At 44.3% G+C, this 20,408-nt stretch overlaps 1 protein-coding gene across 1 annotated transcript in view; it reads left to right on the top strand.

Moving 5' to 3' along the window:
- Window positions 1-20,408, top strand: part of LOC138563770 (methanethiol oxidase-like) — a 421,550-nt gene that overhangs the window by 192,103 nt on the left and 209,039 nt on the right. The window contains exon 6 of the mRNA XM_069642864.1: window positions 5,471-5,652. Within this exon, the coding sequence (XP_069498965.1) occupies window positions 5,471-5,652 (182 nt within the window). The remainder of the gene's footprint in view (window positions 1-5,470; window positions 5,653-20,408) is intronic.

Here is a 20,408-nt window from a genome sequence, read left to right as displayed (position 1 = left end):
GGATCTCAAACATCGGACATAGCTTTGTCACGCAGGTTTAGGTATGCCACAGGCTGAAGGTTTCATGTCATTTTGCTGATGGCAATTACTTCCAAAATCACTTTGAAGGTTTTATTTTTATTTGGGGGTTCCCCCAACCATCTTCGCATACCCAAGTCCATCCCCACTCATTTTAACCCCTTAATCCACAATCCCTTATATAATGAAAATTGATTTCTAAGTAATTACTTCAAAGTAATTACTGTTGAAAAACCACAGGATGCCTAGACTGATAGGCAGTGTTTGTCGTCATGTTATCACAGTGGGGAACACATGACCACCAACATAGTAAACAGATTTCCAAGATCATCCCTTATGGAAAATGTAATGGGTAACTCATCACACTATTTATGTATATCTACAACACAAGGCCTGTAGTTACGGTTAAGTTGGACGCCCCATATAGATGCTTATAACATTGGCACCATTAAATACAACCTGCTAAAAATATATATATTCATAGACAGCGATTTAGATTTTTAAAAACTTTTTTGCAAAGTTTTGTCACAAGGTGCCAAAGCTTTATGGAGGATCCACAAATATGTGTTTTAAATGCAATTTCTCATAGGGCAACGTTTGCTCTCACTTTCTACCATAACTGCTATGGATTTGGGCAAATATTTCACAAGGAGCACACATCTGGCCCTGAAAGCCTACTCTGACTTGATTTTGGTCCAAATCTGTCCTGGTGTTTGTTTTAAATCTTGCCAAAAGTGGGCAAAATCCTTTGAATAATATCTGGGAATGCCCAGAATGTCTAGATAATTACAATCCGTTTTCAGGCACCCAATTGATCAATTTGCATTCGGGGGTCCACAATAGGTCAGCAGATTTTAATAAGGGGCCACCAGTTTGGCTTATTGTAATACTTTTTCCAGCTAGCAGTCATTGTTCTTTGTGGACGTTTTGCGGGATGCAAAAGACCCTGCACTGCACACATTTTGAATAGGGCGATATTGCAGTCCTCTTTTATGTCCATCCACTAAAGAGAGAGCAAGAGACAGCCCAGAGAGTGACATATGGCAACCAAATAGAAATAAACTAGAGTTGTTTGCCCTCTGAGGGTCCACCACATCCTTGTCAAATCTGCCGGAATGTGTACAGTAGACTCGCTCAAGGTTAGATTGATATGCCAGCAATGGAATGAAAAGGTGGAAGGAATACCACAGAGCTCGCTCCCTTCAGGCTAAAAAAACAAAAATTTAGTTAAGCACAGCAAACTGCAGAAACACCCTCCACCCCCAGTCACACAACTATTGATAATACCACCCACCTGAGTTTCAGATCGGAGAAGTGTGTATCCTAGTATACGTAGGTCTCAGCCATGTGGTCCAAGTGTCCTATGGAAAGCTCAGGAGGGCAGATGCAGGGGAAGATGAGCACACTAGTCCTCGGAAAGGAAGGGTGGCCCTGCCCCAATGTCACAAGTAGAACATTCAGTGTAGGTTCCAAGTATACAACTCCAGAAGCAGTTAGAGCGATTGGGAGGGTTGGGGGGGAGGGGGAGAGAGAAAGAATAGTCATCAGTCAGTAAGAGGAAAAGAATTCCAAAAAGTTCTAGGATACCAAATCCTAGGGAAAATCCAGAAGCAGTTCCAGAATGCTCGCCAAGTCTTTTGCACAATGCAAATTGCGCCACAAACATGGCAAGTCCAAAATAAGTCAATCTGAGGTCAGAAACTGAAAGGGAGTCAGACGTACATACGGGAAACACTACAGCAGAGAGAGAAACACTGTGGTCTGGCTGGCCTGGACACTTGAGAAGCTGTGCGTGAACATCTGCTTCCACTCATTTCTGTTTTTTTACCCGAATTCCCCAGCGTGGATTGGATTGGCTGCCTGCAAGCCTGGCGTGACGACATCCCACTGCGCTGAGAACTTCAGGAAATGTAGTTAATCCACGAGCGAAGCCACAGACCCAGGCGCCACAGGAGCTTTCAGCATTGCAGTGGGAAAGCAAGGGTTTATGCTGTTGGATGATTGACAATCCTAGAGAGGACAACAGACTGAGGAGTGGAATATAGGAAACTACTGTGTATTTTTCAAATGTCCCTGTGCCCCGCAAAGAAGCATGTGCATTTGTTGGCATCTTATGTCCATATTACACCACTCTGGTTCCTCCTTGCCCTTTATGGGTGTGGGTAACCCGAGATTGTTCACACCCAGCTCCAACATGCTTCAATCCACTAACTCTGGACTGGCTCTGTGGGTGCTGGTCATTTGCCAAAGGACATGCACCAGGTGAAGTGCAAATGGGCATGACAGTAGGCTATGCCAAATGCCCACTTTGGATGGTTGACTAGGTCCACAGGGATACAGACAAATGCCCACTTTGGATGGTTGGCCAGGACACATGGAAAAGGCACCCGATAAACCTAGGAGTGGCAGACACCCATGCCCCAGGAAAAGTGTCCACTGGGCACATGTCTACAGTGCACAGCCAGTGGCCACTCTAGGGGGACAGGGATTGCCCAAAGGCCACTCAGACGGATGGGGCTGGCCATTCCCCAGGAAAAGTGGCCATTGCCAAAGTCCTTCTCCAGGCAAAGTGTCCAAAGGCCAGAGTCTGTGGATACTCCAGGTTGTTTGGATGGGCCAGGGGTATAGCAAAAAGCCATGCCCCAGGCAAAGGGAACCCTGCCCATGGCTTGAAGTTATGCTTACTGGGAGCTTGGGAGCCCAAGACATGACCAAAGTCCATGATCTGGTCACTGGAGCTACTGAATCTTTTGGTGGACCCATAGCCGATGGCATGGCTGAAGACAATATCCTGTGCATGGGAAGGCACTGGTAATACTGGCAATGGCCACAGGCCATGCCCAGTGGCCACTATGGTTCTGTTCTGGATGCCTAGAGCAGTGGTGCAGAACATGCGGCCCGTGGGCCAAATGAAGCCCTTGAGGACATGATTTATGGCCCTCCAAGTCACATGAATTTAATGAAGTGTTGCCTGGCCTGAAGTCAGTCAGTCTCTATTTCTGTCAGGGCATATGTGGGAAGCCTCTGTGGTCCAGTGTTTGTCTTTGCATCATGATATGTGAAATTGTGAAATGGCTAGCTATAATGTCTTACAGTAAACAAGCATTGAAAATGCCAACAGTTTGGGCTTTTGCTTAGGCACGGGAAAGGCACTTGCCTAATACGTATACACAAGCCAAAACTGTTGGCTTTGCTGATGCTTGCTTTCAATAGGACTTCAGTAAAGGAAATGTATGTTGCTTATAAATCGATGTGACTGAAGGCAGACCTGATTAAGAAATGTTTATCACACCAGTAGCACATTTAAAACTCAAATTAAGTGATTAACTCTCAGAACACTGCTTTGAAAAACACTGGCTGGCACTTTGAGTCCAAAGTTTGGTAAAGCTTGATTAAAACGAGCTCAAAGAGGTCCCAGGAGGAGGTGTTTTTGGGCTGGAAGGGCAGGAAGTGGGTGGGAATGGGCAAAAGGATTAGCATGGCCATGGGCAGTCAATGGGTGGGGAAATAATTGTAATTGGTTGTTTATAATGTGCTTAATATCCAGAGATTTTTAAGCACGGACCCAGGGATCGAACCTGTGGTGCTCTGCGTCATCTTGCTTCCAAGGCCCCAAACAACACCTACAAGCTTTGTGTCCCTCAAATGCCATTTCTCTCTATCTTTATCTGCAATAGTTTTGGCTGTTAGATGGCTCTAAAGCGCAACCTAAAAGGGCAAACTAAAAAGTAATAAAAATGACACAATAAGGATGTTTTTTAAACTCAAATTTGTGAACCAATGCCCCTACCATCCGCACATTTGCATTGGTAGTTCGACCCACTGTATGGGCACTTGTGTGGTACTTTCGGCCCACCACCAGTTGAGTACCCTGGCCTAGAGCATGGTGACAATGTGACTGTCATCCACATTGCAAGAGACAGTGATATAAAGTGAGACAGCGATAGCAATCAGGATGCAGGAGGAGCTGGTGAAACCCAAGGGGAAGTAGGAGGTGATAACATCGGAGGCCAAAAGCGACACAGAGAAGGTAACATTAGGGGTAGAGAATCATACAGAAGAGGTGAAGTAAGGAGCTTCACAAGGAGGAGATGGTAACAAGGGTAGTAGGGAGGTGGTACCAAGAAGGTTGCTGGTGTGACAACAATGGCAGATACCCCAGAGAAGAGAAACCCTGAGGAAAAGGAGGGCTGGTAACAGCAGGCTTAGACACCAGAATACATAAGGTTTTAATGTGCTGAGTGCTGGAAAAAGCAATAAGAACACCAAGGGGTGCAGTGAATGGAAGTGCCAACTCTTAGTTGACAAGCAGAGGCAGGTTCCAGTTGGCAGGATATTACTAGGAAGAACCAGCAGGTGGGAAGCGGAATGAAACGGGGCAAGGGAGAATATTGTAAGATAAGAGAGATGGAGAAGGAGCAGTCGGGAGGGAGCACAGACAATGCCACACCACAGGGGCACTTCTCTTGTTCAACCGTCTTTCAAAGTCCACTGAACCAGCTCCTTATGAGACTTTACGGTTGAGCGAGCCTTGAGGTATGAGACCCCAGAAAACCTGAATCTATCTTGGACAGAGGAGAAGGGTTAAGCCCCCCTAAAAGTCTACAATGGCTAAAGGGGTGAGGCAAAACATTTGAGCTTGGCAAACTCGGACGCAGAAGTGACATTTGGACCTAGAGAGGGTCTTTGAGGGAAACGGGACCTGATCTCACTTAGGATAGAATCTTCCTGACCATTGTTTGGGGAAGAGCTTTTGGTTCAGTTGCCCAGTTGTGTGATAAATTCACTAATAAAAAAGAGAGTGACTGTAACACATGGTCTTGGCATGCTTCTTAGTGCCAGAACCTCCCCTGTGACAATATGTATGTATGGACTAATCGTTGCAGTTGAGGAGCATAGTCTATGTTTATGGACCTTGAGGGAGGTCACATGAGGCTATGGGCTATATTTGGAGACTGAAGAAACGTACTGTACCTTTTCCTGTGTTTTCCCTCACAGTGTAGAATGAGAGCCTCAATAATTTAAGTAATGTATATGTCTGTTTTCAGTGGTGGCGGGCAGGATCGGACTATTTTTCACCTACAAATACAGCTTTTGATGAATTGTTGCCCTTTCCGTGGCCTTTATTGAGGCCTCAAATTAGAGCTTTGTGTATGGACCTTTCTTTGTAGAGATAGCAAAGACTTTCTGATGCAGCATGGGTTTTCTCTTATGGAGCCAAAGATTCATTTTGCTTGATTTCTTTCTGGATGTGTCCTTTTTTTGTTGTCTGGCCATAGGACAACGTTGACTTTATGAATCCAAAAACATGGTTCCATGTAAGTCTAACTATGCCAGATGCTGCTGAAACTCTGTGGGGTGCTGTAGTGTGTTGAGTATCAGAGGGCAGAAGCGATGACGAAGTGGCCGTTCTGGATATTTCTCTGAAACGCAGCCAATATTCCCATTATAGGATTCTTTGGACAAAGCCTTCATTTGTGGGACTGGACTGAGCACACCCGAATCCAGACCATCGACCTGGGTGAGGATGGGATCATCCCAATGGAAGTCCGATTCCTTCATGACCCTGATGCCTCTGAGGGGTTTGTTGGTTGCTCCTTTGGGTGCGCTGTTTTTCGCTTCTACAAGACCCAGGTAGGCCTCACAGAAGTAATTGTAACTATAAATGCCTTTTGTCTGCATCTTTAAATCTGGAAGTGTTGAGGGGGCTTGCACAGACGTGTAGGCCTTCTCTGAATGGCATAGACAGGCATACCCTTCACACAAAAATATGTAGCATTTACCATTAAGCCTTCTATTGCATACACAGCGCTTTACACCACTCTCTTTCAGCTATGCATCACTGGATGTCTCTGCCGTCTCATACTCAACACCCCAGAGTTTGAAGTAATCTATTCATCAGTCCACAATTCCCCAAAATGTATCCCCTGACCACTATCCACCTGACCCAACTCCTTCAGCCCCTCCCCTAAGGCTCACACCCTCAGGGTCCTCTTTCATAGAGATGTAAATCTCTACCATGCCATAACCTCTACTGGCACAGCTACTAGAACCCACCTGCTAAATATCTGGAATATCTTCCGTCTACTAACCTTCAACTACATCCAAATGCTTATGTCCACTCTGATACTCAGTCAACTCGACAATACCCAAAGCCTCTTTTTGGCCTTCCTTGCTACCCCCTTTCCCCAGTTGACAAAAACTGGATTTTCGGCAAACGGACTGTAAAGAGATCCCATTGCTAAGGCTAATGGATGACCCTGAGGGCCGGTAATGCGACCCGCTCCATGATGCAGGCCCTGAAGGCGATACACGGAGGATCCCTCATGCAGCCCAGTGCACCCACAGCCTCAAATGTGTACCACACCTTATCCATCGCAAAACACCTGGGCAAAATAAGGGTAGATTATTGATGCAGCCTCTCTAGCAAGATTGGACACATGTATTATCTAGAGAGACCACGTTTTAGGCCACACAACAGAAGGGTAACCAAGGGTCTGGCAGTTTGGGGAGCCACTAGTGCAGATGTCCACTGATTATCTGAGAGGGAAACCTGGTTTATGCAAAGACAGCACCCTTACACGAGAGCTGCACACATGGCAGTCCAAGGACCATGCATACATTTGAACAACCGAGTTCTTGGTGAACATCAGCCCTAGGATCCACAGTGAGGGTTAATGAACGAGTGATTGCAGGTGGCAGTTCTGTAGTTTAAGAAGATTTAAGTCATTCACATGTTACCCACAACTCATGCACAATTGCACGCAGCGTCAGGGACTGGAGGGCACTACAGCATTTTTAACATTGAGAGCCTGAGGTCAGTATTTACATAATTAGGGGAGAGAGAGAAGAACTGTGGACAATGGTCCTATTAAAGAGCTTTCATTTGTTTGTGTTTCCTTTCGAACCCCCAACAAATGGGCTCAGCCAGACCAAATCTCATGACCCTATTTTTGTTGTATCTGATGAAGGACCTTAACCAAGACTTTGCCTTTGAATGTCTCTATATCCCTGGGACATGACAGCACTCTTTTCAGTCTCCCGCACTCATCATCCACTTTTCCCCACAGCCTCCAGGATATACGGCTCTCTATGCAACTAGTATTTACCTCTAACCCTGGCCTAACTCTCCTATCTGGCTGCTACCATCTCCTGCCACTGTCCTCCCATCTCCCATCTTTATCGTTGTGTCACTTATCCACCTGTGGAACCCTCACTCCCACACCTTTTATCTCCTCACCCCCTCCACTGTTACTCTTGCCAAGCGCCATTAAAAACACCACCCATATCCATACATTGCTTCTTCCCACCATTGGTTTCAGTCCCACAGAGGAAGAGCAAAAAATAAAGACACAACATCAACACCTTCTCAATGCGGGTAGTCATGGAATATGTGTAGAATTATTGATGATTGCAACACTTGTCTTCATGGGATCTAGCAAATTTAAGCCAAATATGCTAAGGACAATGGTCGAAGTGGGCGGCAGCAGGTGGGAGCGGTGCTCCTCTACTTTAAAAAAAGTTTTACTGTTCCCATACTTTTATTTTCAAAAGAAACTGTTCCGGAATGTTTTAGTTCTAAAATAAAAGTGTAGGAAGAAGTTGAAACTTGCACTTCAGTGCAATGCACTGAACCTTCCCTTAAACTGCAGGTGTGTTTGTTTGGGGGTTTGAATTGCGTGTGGGAGGGGGCGTGGCAATGGGGCTTGTGGGGTGCTTGGGGAGGCCAGCAGGGAACATAGTTCCACTACTTCTTTTTTAGGACACTTCGACCACTCGCTAAGTACAAAAAAAGAGCAATGCTGGGAGGCAGGCTGGTGGATCTGAAGTCCAAACATGGTCAGACGGAACTTGTGGAGTAGAGAACGTTGATGCAGAAATGCTGTTAGTACCAGCTAGCAGGTCCCATGAGGGTGAGTCTGTCATGACTTTGGGGGCGGGTGTTTTTTTATTTTTTTATTTGCATATGACTCGCAGGTCTTTACAAAATTGTTAAAATAAACATTTATCTTATTTAAGTTATCCATAACACATGCACACTCACGAGAAAGTGAAAGAAAAAATAAAAAAATTGGAAAAATTAAAACCAATACATAATATATAAAAACTCAATTTTCTAACTGTAACCAAGATTAGTTCTTTTACCTGAGCCTCCTTTTAGCTTTCGCTTTCCTTAATGCTTGGATACCTCATTCACTTCTACAGAGTGACACCACAACTTTTTAACACACAAACCACCGCAAATGATAGTGCAGCGTTACTGCCCAAAACAATCCTATCCCAGAAAAATTCTGAGATGATATTTTCTTCATGCCGGAAATAAGGCTTAAGTGTGTCAAATGGGAGTTCCATGCCCCCTTGCACTCCATAAGTAAATGCCTCAGTGTTTGATGTACAGAATCAATGCAAACTTTGCACAATTGTTTTACTTTGTCACTCTGTCGCCTTACCAAAACTTCTCCACAATTAATTAGATTTAGCCTTATTCTCAAGGAATTATTACGCAGGGAACTATTTGGAGATTTCATCAAGAGGTTCGCTATACATCCTAACCTTTTTTCACCGCACAAAACGGGTTTACGGTGGCCCTCATGCACACTTTTTCGACAGTTATTATCCAATCCATAAGCTCTTGTTTTTGCTTTGATTGGAGATAAGAGTGTCTACATCTAGATCAACACTGGAAAGGAGTTCTCTTACCTTGCTCTCCAATGCTAGTAGGATTGCTGACCTGGCCGTCATCATATGACATCGGATATCACTATACACAGTAGTTTCTTTGCCAACCAGAATGTCCTGATAAAGGGAAGTTAACTTCCAACTTGCCATGCACCCCAAATATTTTAATACTAGTTCAAATCTGAGGCTCCAGATGGAAGTGCACGTAGAGAGGCCTAAAATTCTCTTCCATGTCCGGTCTTCAAAAAGGTCCCAGTTAGTTGACCACAATCATGGTCTGGCCTCCAGCCCATAAAAAATGACTGGCACCAGTTTTGCCAAATAGTATCTGATCAAAGGAGAGATCGAAAACTTACAAAGTTTCTGGTTTAGTTTCCGCATTTGTGCAACTCCCTGCACTATTTTAGCTGTAATTTCTGCTTCAACTTTATAAAAAGCTGGAAAGGCATGGATAAAGTAGCCCAACAATTTTTATCGTTTGACCATTTAATTCCCAGCCTGTGAACTTCATTTTCTTTTGCGAATGCTTAGCTATCACCATATTTAATTTTGCAGGATTTAAAGAGAGCTTATTCGCTTCTGCATAGATACTCAGTTTTGTCAGCAAGCACTGTAGACCAATTGGCGTCCTATCTAACACCACTATGCCATCTGCGTAGGCCAGCCAAAAGATCTTTCTCTCATTCAACACAGGGCTGGCCAATGCAGATGAACCTAGGGAGAACCCCTGCCAGAAAGAGGTTAAAAAAAGTGGGGCTCCTAGGCACCCTTGCCTAACTCCCCTTTCCACCTCAATAATTTTTGACAGATGGCCCAGCTCGTCTAAGCAAACTCTGATCTTGGTCTCACTATGCAGCTCCACCAGCATTGCAAGAAGCGTTTCTGGCAGACCCCACTGTCTTAATTTGTTCCAGAGAAGAGCCCGGTCGACTTGATCAAAGGCCTTTGACACGTCAGCCCACTCTCCAAAGAGGGGTAATGATCTATTTTCATCTGCCTGCTCACTCACCAGATGTATTATTAGGCCATTTAGTGTGGTTGACATGCCTTTCCGAAAGCCCGTCTGGAAACGTGTTAATATCCCATGCTCTTCTACCCACTTTGTCATCTCATTCAACAAAGCTTCATAAAGATTTTACTCTTCATGTCGAGCAGGGCTATAGGTCGATAATTAGCTGCTGCTCGACGATCTCCAGCTTTGAAGAATAGGATGACCAGGGCAGTTTTCCAAGACTCTGGGAATGAACAGCTCTTAAAGATTTCATTAAACAATTTATAAAGCAGTTGAGACCACAATACTGATAGGTTAGACCGTTAGGGCCTGCTGCCTGCGAAGCTGATGACTTAATAATTATCTCTTCTATGTCCTTCTCATCAAATTTCAGAAGCCAAAGCATGCATGGTGAAACCACAAACTGAGAGCCTTCGCTGTTTTTAAATACTTCTGTTAAGTGCTCTACCCATCCTTTGATTCATTGAGAGCAGATGTAACCCAGAGAAATTTTACAAACATCTGGGGGGGGTGACAATTTGCATCCCAGATCTCTCTTGGGATCGTCTTCTGTTGTCTATTTAAGTTTTCGCCTTCGCGTCTGTAATTTATTAGCCTGATTTTGCCTTTATTCCCATTCAACAACTGCTTATTTACACTTTGAAGGGAGCTGACAAGTGCGATAATTTTTTTTTCAGCCTACTATTGAGGGCAGCGCATGTAAATTCTGTGAGACAAAAAGATAATCTAGGGTCGATGAAGATTCCCCTCTATGCCATGTTTTGGAAGGCCCCAAATCTCCCTCTGAGCTCCCATTCATCATCTTTAGGTCCCTGGAATCCATAAAATCTACCCATAGTCTGCCATTGTTTTTCTTGTTTGCAGATGAGCAGTTTTTTGGCCCCTTTTACAACTGCAGACAGTCTGCATTGAAATCGCCATCCAAGATTATGCTGCTATCTGCCAAACCCAGTTTAATATTTTCCAACAATAATCCCAGAGATTAGAAAAACACAGGCAGTTTTGAACAGGCGGGGTTCCAGTTTATATTAATTAGCACCCACTCTAAGACTAAACCATCATGATTTGAATAGGCTCTACATGCCTGAATTCCCAAAGGGTTTTCAAAGATGGTAAGTATGTCCGTAAAGAGATAATTTATTAAGGCTAAGAGTAACCTCCCAGATGGTCTCCCTTATGCTTCTTGCTGTGCTGGTAAACAAACTACAGTAAAAACCCTCAATAGATTGAATAGATATTCCTGCATACTTTTTATCTTAAACGTACTGGACCCCTGTGTGTTCCAGCTGACAATGCTTAAAGCTTCCCTCCTAAAGCTGCTGAGTGCCTACGCCCAGTTTCTGCAGAACCTGTGAGAGTATCTCAGGAAGGAGAGAAAGAGCATTTCCCTGAAAATTGTGCTCAGTTTTTTCAATTCTAATCTCGTTTTCCCCTTGGCCTTCAACTGGACTTCCTCTCAGTGTATTTCTTATAACAGATTCAAAAGATACAAACAGCCTGTGAGTCGTTAATTGAGACTTCCAGTCCATAGGCCTCCAAATCTCCAGCTTCATTTAAGATACCATCTCTTGCTTTAGCTGACGAGAAGACTACTTCTACTAGGAAGGGGTCTTGTGTCAGAGGGAATGTCATAGTTTCAATATCCTCTGACGAAAACAAATTAAGGTTTTTAACCTTCTTGATAATTCCCAAGATCACTGAGCGGCTTAGAGACTTATGATGTTTAACTTTACTCCGAAGCCTCAACCAAGCTCTTGGGATAGCATAGTCTTTGAAGCTACTTGCTGATAACAATTTGATTTCTTTGGATGTCTCTTGAGAGTCCCGGGCGTAATTAGCTTGACTATGCTATAGGGTGAGAGCCACAGATTTCCCAATACCATTATACATGTTTCCCACTTGTGAGGATCTTGTCTGTGAAAGTTCATGGGCTGTGTCAGTTGGTGAAACTACCTGTGCAACTGGAAATTCCAGTGTGTTATTCTTTTTAGTTGTAAGAAAGATCGGGCCGGCTTAACATTCTTTTGAATACAAACCGATGATGGCTTGCTGAAGGCTATGGCATTCTGCAACAAAGGTGAATTTTTGTATTGAATTTTGTATGTGAAAATTGTAATTTTCCTGCATAATTTGTATATTTTGTATATTCTATTCTAATGCTTTATCTTACCATGCCTGTAACTAAGTGATGTATAATTTGTATATTATGTATATTCTAGTCAATTGCTCTATCTGACCATGCCTGTAGCTAAGTGATGCGCCCGGTTGCCCTTGGGCCTGGTGCGCTATATAAATAAAATCAATACAAATACAAATACAAATACACATTCTGTAAAAAGATAGGTGCCCATTTGATCTTGTTCACTAGTTTGTCTTTGTGGCCAGCTTCAAGTGGAGGATTTGCACCCTGACACATTTTGCCAGGTTTTAATCCATTTGCACTACTCTCGCCCAAATCCTCTCCTTGGATACTGCAATACCTTTAATTTGATTCCGTTTGAGAGCCAATGCTTATCTTCGTAGCCTTGATGCTCTCCTCTACACTGTCTTGCAAAGTGTTTTTTTTATTTTTTTACCACTATCTTTCCTTTTCTCCTTGCTTTGTATTTTGCTTAAGTCTTCCTCTCCGCGTGCACAGTGTGACACATTATGAGGCACATCCACTGACATTGTTATTTCAGTACCAATTTCAGAGGTTGTTTTATTCTTTTTTTATTTGTCCAATATATCAGATGCCTTAACAACAGGGACACCTTTACCTTTCATTTTCTTGTTGTTATCTTTGGAGGAGGGTTGTACCATTTTTGACCTTTTCTTTCCTTCTTGACGTTGGGAATGCACCCGCTTCCAACCCGATTCCCCTTCCGTTTGTTTTTCTATTTCCGCTACCAGTTTTGTTAATAGTGTTTTCTCTGAATTATCCAATTCCCCTTCTGCTGCATTTGCCAACTGAAAAAAATCCTCCAGCATTGATTCTGACAGGGGTGTATCATCAAATGGCTTGTTTGAATTGTCATCCTTTTTTGTATCAGGAATTTGTTATGTGGTACATTTTCCCAGAGATTTAACCATTTCCTGCATCAGAACCTTATTTTCTTCATCTACTTTTTTTTTGGTTGCTCAACATAATCTGTATTGATGAAATGTTGAGACCTTGCTTGGCTACTTCTAGCCTTAAGTCTCTTAATGATGGAATCACACTGGTGTTGATAGCCGCCACTACCCCCATTAGAGTGCATTCACAAGAGGCCACTTCGTTTGTGTTCTCCATCAATGTGCCAGCCTGAGTTTGAAACTGAAACGAAAGAGTTCAAAACAAAATGTAAAGCCATCAGTGTATCTGAGCTTGGCTCAGAGTTGGTTGTGGGCAGATCCAACTGAGTTGCATCTTCTTGCATGTTTAAGTCCTGCGAAGGAGTTTTCGGAGAGCTACTGAGATGTGAGAGGGAAAGGTGTTTGTTCTGCTCAGGACGAACTGCGCATCATTATCCATGAGGTTACTTGAGGAGTGCACTTCGTCACTTCACAATGAGGATTGCAGAGCTTGTTGTGTAGGCCAAATGATGGCCAAACTACCTTCCACATCATTGTGGCTTTTATGCCTTTTTTTCCCAAAATGGTCGTGAATTTTTTGCTGGATCTTTTGAGTTGTCACTGTATATTCTAGACCCGGCTGCCAATGTTGCTGGAGCGTAGTTTGGTGCATCCGCTCAACGCCACTGCCCTTTGGCAATGCCAAACATATTGCTAAATACAAAAGAAGTGTGGGATAATGTTCATAAGAAAGAAGGACGTTTTCACAAATAATAAGTCAGGATGCAGTAGTCAGGGTCTCCCTTCTCCATGTTTTAAGCACGGAACAAGGTAGGGCTCTGGAGCACAGCACATTCTCAAGCTTTCCCAGCACGATCCAACAGTTCCCCTCTCAGCAATCAGGGCCTTCGGTGGTTAAGTCTCTTTTCTACAAAAAGTATTTTGCCTCTGAGGACCTGATGTGTTTCAACATTATCAACTAAAGTTACTTTCTACTTGTACCTTGAGTGATGCCGTTGGGTGATGCCTTTTCACCCCTGATTCCTCTTCTGGGCTCAGTTTCACAAAACGTTCTTAATGATATCAGGACCTTCGGTAGTTAAGTATTCTTGCTTCCGAGGGCCTGACAGGTTCAAAGTATCAAATCAAAAGTTCAAAAAAAAGTTCTAGAGTTCTTCTCTGGTTGTACTTGGGTACAGCTCTTCACCACTGTGTTCCCCTCTTCCGGGCAGAGACCCCTCTCGAATATCAACTTCTCTCTGTCAGGTTCACTTTGGCCTGGCATGCATTCAAAGGCTTTCCCTGTTGTACTTTCTTTTGTTGCATTTATGGGTTGTGGGTGTTGGCTTCTCACCCTTGGATCCCCCTCTTCTGGGATCAGATCCTACTCGACTATTCGCCTCCCTCGATCGGGTTCACCATGGCTTTCAGTGCAATTTTGTCTGTGGCATTCACAAATCCTATTGTTTTTTTTTTAAACAGTTCACTGTGGACATCCCCCGGCCCGGTTATCTCTTGTCAACACACTGTAAATTGGGACTTTAGACTTCAGCCCTTGTTTATCTTACCAACTCTGTCATCATTTTTATGAGGCGAGATTCACTTCCCTTAGCTTCACAATCTGATGGTCAAAGACTTTTGACAGTACAAAGGATTTTACTGCACCCCTGTATGACCACTTTGACCCCCTTTCTCGCCTTTCCCAAGGCCTTCTGGTAGTGGTAGTTTCAACAATCAGGTAATCGCCCAGACTTTCGTGAGTGAGCACCCATGTGGTAAAGAGACTCATCTGCTGTTGGTTTTCCCCCTTTAGCTATCAACAGTTCTTTGTACTTTCACAGTTCAATTAGCCTTTTGCTACTTTCGTTCAACACAGTTTATTTTCTTATCGACTCTCCCCCCGACTCACCGGCTGTGATGAATCGCTTAGCTTTTCTTCTCTCTGGAACCAAGCTTGTTACCAAGCAGACAAGCGTCTCTCCACGGCTAGGTTATCAGCGGATGAGGGCCCCTTGTACTGTTGACATCTGCTGCAACACATGCTGGCTATTGTTCATGGTTTGGCGATTCCTTCCGCTGAGGTTTCACAGGCTTTGGTGGGAGAGGGCATGGTCGCTTCTCTCGTTGTCACCCTCTTGGTTCGCGCCATCTTTGTCCTCCTCTTGAACTCTGTGCGTTAGCTCTCTCGTCGTGCGGTCTGCCTTGCTCGTATTGTGCTCTGGTGCTCCACCTTTTATCCCTGTGGGGAAGGGAAAGGGCCGTCAGGTGTGTGTGATTCTGTTCAATTGCCTGACTTTGCCTGATCCTCGTGTTGGGACACATAAGGTAAATGGCTCCGGTGTTAGTCCGTCGTCCTTCGTGATATGCGAAAGTGTTCTCATCAGAAAGGGGGCTAGAGTGCGTATCCTACGTGGTAGTTTGGGGAAAAGGTGTCAAAATAAGGGGGATACCGTGTCTCACCCGTCAGTGTCCCACTCCCCGAAGAACCCCCATCCAGGTGATCCTCCCTCACTGGTCCACTCCCAGGAACTAGATCCAATAGCGATGGCCGTGTCCTGGCCACTTGGATTACAGGTCCTTGGGGACCAGTCAGGGAGACACCTTCAGGTTTCTCACAGCACCAACCAATAGCTTGGTACAGGAAAGCAAAAGAATGCAACAACGCTTTTAGGTGCCAAAACACATTTGAGTGCTGACAATCATTAAGGGGGTAATTGCGAGTAGTGCAGGCAAATTGCCAGTAAAATCTGTTACAGTAATTGTTATTACCGGCAGGGGTGCACTGGCCTATAGGGAACTCTGGAAATTTCCAGGTAGCCCTCTGTACCCTGTGCCTATTTGGTGTGGTGTTATGAGCACAACCGAACATTCAATGAATCGAAGCAATAAGATGTGGACACAATAAAACAGTGTGAACTCTCCTTTATTCATCACACAACTAACTTCCTTTGGTGGTAACCCCCCCTACGCACATGACCAATCGCAGTTGGGATTTGCTAGACATAAACAGGGGACAGGCTGATGCCTTCCCAACCATAAGCATAAACATGTAACATTACATTCCCCTCTCCCCCCGACATAGAGGATGTAATTCCTGGACTAACCCATTTCTTCAATCGATCTCGTGGGTCTGCAAATTGTTCTTTTTGACGGACTGCGAGCGATGGGGGTGCATTCTTCTCTTTCACTATTAATGCCGTTGGTGTTATGTCCCCATCCATGATATCGGAGCTGTTCTCAGACAAGCTCTCTGGGAGGGTGGTTTGTTCCTCTCGTTGAGTTTCCTTTTCTATTTTCCTGAAGAAAGAGGAGTTTCTGGTGATGCGTCAGCACGGCCTCGCCGCTGTTATCATGGATCCCTTGATGTGTGTCACTATCGGGGTTGCCGGGCTGAACGCAGGCGTTTCCTTTGATCTCTGCGATTGGCGCACCAACACCTGACCGCCTATTGATTCTCTGGCTTTCCTCCTAGTGTCAGCATAATTCTTATTTTTGTCTTGCTTTCCTCATCCTTGTTTCGAGCTCTTGTTTCTACATCTGCTGCCACCTCTGTGTCAGGAGACCGAGTGGTTCTTATGCTTCTGCCAATCATCATTTCTGATGGGCAACTCCACTGGAACTGTTTGGTGAGTTATGATAGTCTCTGAGGAGAGTGCAGATAGCTTGCATGAATGACCCTTTCGTGATGGAGCAAATTTGAATGAGTCCTTTTTAAATTGGCCATGAATCTTTTCGACAGTCCCCTTTGTTTGTGGCCACAATGGTGTAACTTTCCGATGAGGAAACCCTAAGTGTTATGCAATCATTGCAAAGTCGTGTCCACTGAAAGACGGGCCATTGTCTGATTTTACAGTGGTTGGGATGCCATAGTCAGCAAATGTTTCATCTAAAGCTGGTATGACGGCGTATGCTGCTATTGAGTGTATGAGGTGTACTTCTGGAAATCTCGACATTTCCTCCATGATGACCAGGGCATATTTTCCATTTGGTAGAGGCCCGAACATGTCCACAGCAAATTCATCCCATATTTGCAGTGGCATGGGAGTCATTTGCAGTGGTTCCAGGGACGTGCAAGTGATGCATTCTCCCAGGACCGTCTCAATTCCTTTGTCCATGTCCATGTGCAGAAACCACACCTTCATTCAAAGTTGCCTTTTGGTGGACACAATTCCCCTATGTCCTGTGTGAGCCATGCAGATCACCCTCTGTTGCAGTGTTTTGGGAATGACGATCCAGTTTTTTTTTAATATTAGGCCCCGCAGGGAGATGAATAGGACATGCCTCAGCAGGTGGAACGTTTTGAGTAGCCTCTGTTCTGTTTCGGAGGTGAGCACACCCTTTGTGTCAGACATATGCCATCTTCGTGACGCTATGTTGTCTTTTACTTGCATGAGTACTGGGTCCTGACGCATGCTGTCGAGGATTTCATGTGTTGTGAGTGACTTGCAGAGAGCGTTGCTTACAATGTAATTGATATACTGGTCAGCCTTGATGGATTGCGTTTCGTCTTTTGCTGGTAGTAGATATCGAGATAATAAGTCAGCTGGGTTATTGTCTTTTCCTGGCCGATGGACTATCGTGAAGGAGTATTCTTGCAGGCGGAGGCCCCAAAGGGCAATGCATGGTGGCATCTTGGCGTTTGATTTGCCATATATTGTTGTGAGCGCATGGTGGTCTGTGATAGCAGTGAATTTTCTGTGTCGACAGTCAATTCGGTTTCCATGTCCGGATCCTAATAGGCCATGCATGAGGCAGAGGAGATGCACATTTCTATTTCTTGGAATGCTTCTTCACAGTCTCTTGACCAGCGGAACTCTTGTCCTTTTCCTGTGAGAAGAAGTAGAGGAGTGCTTACAGAGGCAAAGTCCTGTATATACATCGTGCAATGGCTGGCCATGCCCAGAAACGATCGTACCGCAGATATTGGGCCTCATTAGGACCCAGGCGGTAAGGGGTTTACGGCGGCGTAAACAGCGCCGACCCTTACCGCCTGATTCCGAGGTCCCTTAGCGCCATGGAGGTTTTAACACCTGCTTTTAGCAGGTGTTAAAATCCATGGCGCTAAGGGACCTTGTTGTTAATTACGCCACCGTAATTTACGGTGGCGTAATTAACGCCTTCCCCACTCCCATTATGCCCTATGGGGCAAAAATGGGAATGGGGAAGGGTAAATGGGTTAATGGGGACTTACCGCCCCACTCACCTCGGAATGGGGCGGTACGTCCGCCAACCACCATGGCGTAAACGTAGTTTACGCCATGGTGGTAAAGGTACGACCCAGGAGGTAACTTACCGCCTGGGTCGTAATGAGGCCCATTGACTAGAAACCAAACGTTCAATGAAGCGAAGCAATAAGACGCACAGCACAATAAAACAGTGTGAACTCTTCTTTATTCATCACACGACTAACTTCCCTTGGCGGTAACCAAGCCCACGCCAGTTGGGATTTGCTGGACATAAACAGGGGACAGGCTGATGCCTTCCTAACCATGAACATAAACCTGGGACATTACATGTGGTGTTTCGAAAGGTTCTCATAGGAAATGGTTGGGATTGCTGAAGATGTGTAATATAGGGTCACTTTGCAAATTATTTCCAGGACCTCTTTTGGTTCCGAGTCCAACCCAGATCACTGCATCCAGTATCCTGAGGCACATGCACAATTCAACGCTTACCGGGATGTATGAAGTAACAGTAATCATTATATGCAACAAAAACAAATTGAATACTGCATCACTGCATGCAGAAATACCATTTCTGAATGTGGTAATGCCAGAATCGTATCGAAAAGCTCTGTGCCGATGCCATTACTTTAGGATACAATCCATCCTGTATCTCTGCCTTGGACTGGCATCCAGAAAAGAACCCCCCACGAGCAATCTGAGGACAGGGCTGGTACAAATGGTGGCTAGGGGACTGGGAAGCAGAAAAACCCGAAATTCAGTGAGCAGAACCTCAATGCTTGCAGTGGAATTTGCCAAGGAGAGGCGCGGGCTGGTTGCCCACCTCATGGCCAAAACACCAGTAGGGAAGTGCATTCAGCTGTGGGACAGGGTGCAAAACAGGGTGTCGGTGGTATCTGTGCACCCCGAACCGGAAAAGGGCAGATGGGGTGATCTGGAAGTGCGGTGTAGTGCTTTTATACCACAGCAACGACAGGACTGAAGCACCACAGCGGGGAGGGGATATACCCAATCCCTCCATGCATCCCTGGGAGCTGAATGCGTCCACAGTCATTGAGGTAACAGGAGTGACGGGCCCTGGCAATGCAGAGGTCGAAGCATGATCCTATGCTGCAGATGGTGACTCTACGGCCCTGTACCCTAAACTTGAATTCATTAATATGACACCAGGTAAAGGCATGCCAATGTTACATGTACAATATCTCATATAGGTAACCACACGAGTACCCCCAGCCCTAATTGCATATATATGGCATGTGTTAGACAATAGAGAACCCATCAGTACAGCGTGTATATGTATAAACATGACCATATGCCTCACTCAATGCACTGCAAAGCACAAGGATTTCCCTGTCAAAGGACAACAGTGATGGCCACACCAACCATTCAATGTGTGAGATATGAGTGCGAGAAGTCTCTCACATAGTCGCACAAACAGAATTTCACAAAGTGGAGAAGGGGTTATCCAGCAATAGGCCGATGCCACATGCACAGATGCCAAGTGACCCCATGTCATGCACAACACCATCAGCCAGTCCTGGTTTTCCCATTGCATTTAGCAACTTGTAGCTCCAATTTCCCCATCGTAAGTAAGGATTACAATAAGAATAATCAGGACATTGGAAACAACAACAAGTAATCTACAACGTGGGATCAATCTAAACATCCGTTAAACATATTTACTTTGAAGACAAAAATAATGACCTCCCTTGAATACTAATACATTTGTCTAATGAATACCCTGTGAAGAAAAATGAAAAATCAAAAGTGATTAATTTAATTAATGATACATATAATAAAATCACAAAATTATTATTTCATGTGACCATAATTTACAAACATACTATACCGACTTTCCGCATTATAAATAACTGTGAAACGTTGCTTAATAATTCAAACAAACACAAAAAACCTCAATAGTTACATTTTAAACATAACCAACTCAACAAGTGAGTGAAAATATAAAAAATTAATTCACAAAAGAAAATAAGTCTGAAAAGGTTGGAAAAAGTTTAAGAATATCAGAAAAGGTCTAGTAGTGAAGCCGAATCACCCCTTAATGTCAGGACACGTTTTGCTCTGCACTGCCAACTAGTTCCAACGGAATACCTCGAAATTATAAGCCTTCATTTTCACCAGGACCACTTTGTTAGGATAGCAATAATATTCCCAAAATATCATAAACAAAAATGAAAAAATGTAAACAGAAAAAGTTGAAAATTCTCAAGTTCATCACCCTCTTACTTCAAATCAACGATGGTATCTTTCATTCAATTGTTTGCCGAAGACCACAATTCTCTATCATAGTTCAGTCGTCTTCAGTAGCATAAATTACGCATAAGAAAAAATATAAAAGGCACAGCAAATTAATTAAATGTGCCATATCATCAACGCTATTTCATATGTCAGCGACAAATAATCAGTGCTCAATCTTTCCTTTCCATAGTAATGTGAAAACAAAGTACTGTTAGTGCTAGTAGACG

The sequence above is a fragment of the Ambystoma mexicanum genome, chromosome 1p, assembly GCF_040938575.1.
Source record: "Ambystoma mexicanum isolate Mex_15411 chromosome 1p, UKY_AmexF1_1, whole genome shotgun sequence".
Classification (NCBI taxonomy): Eukaryota; Metazoa; Chordata; class Amphibia; order Caudata; family Ambystomatidae; genus Ambystoma; species Ambystoma mexicanum.
Note: the sequence above shows the minus strand (reverse complement) of the source record. Positions and strands in the feature narration are given on the sequence as shown.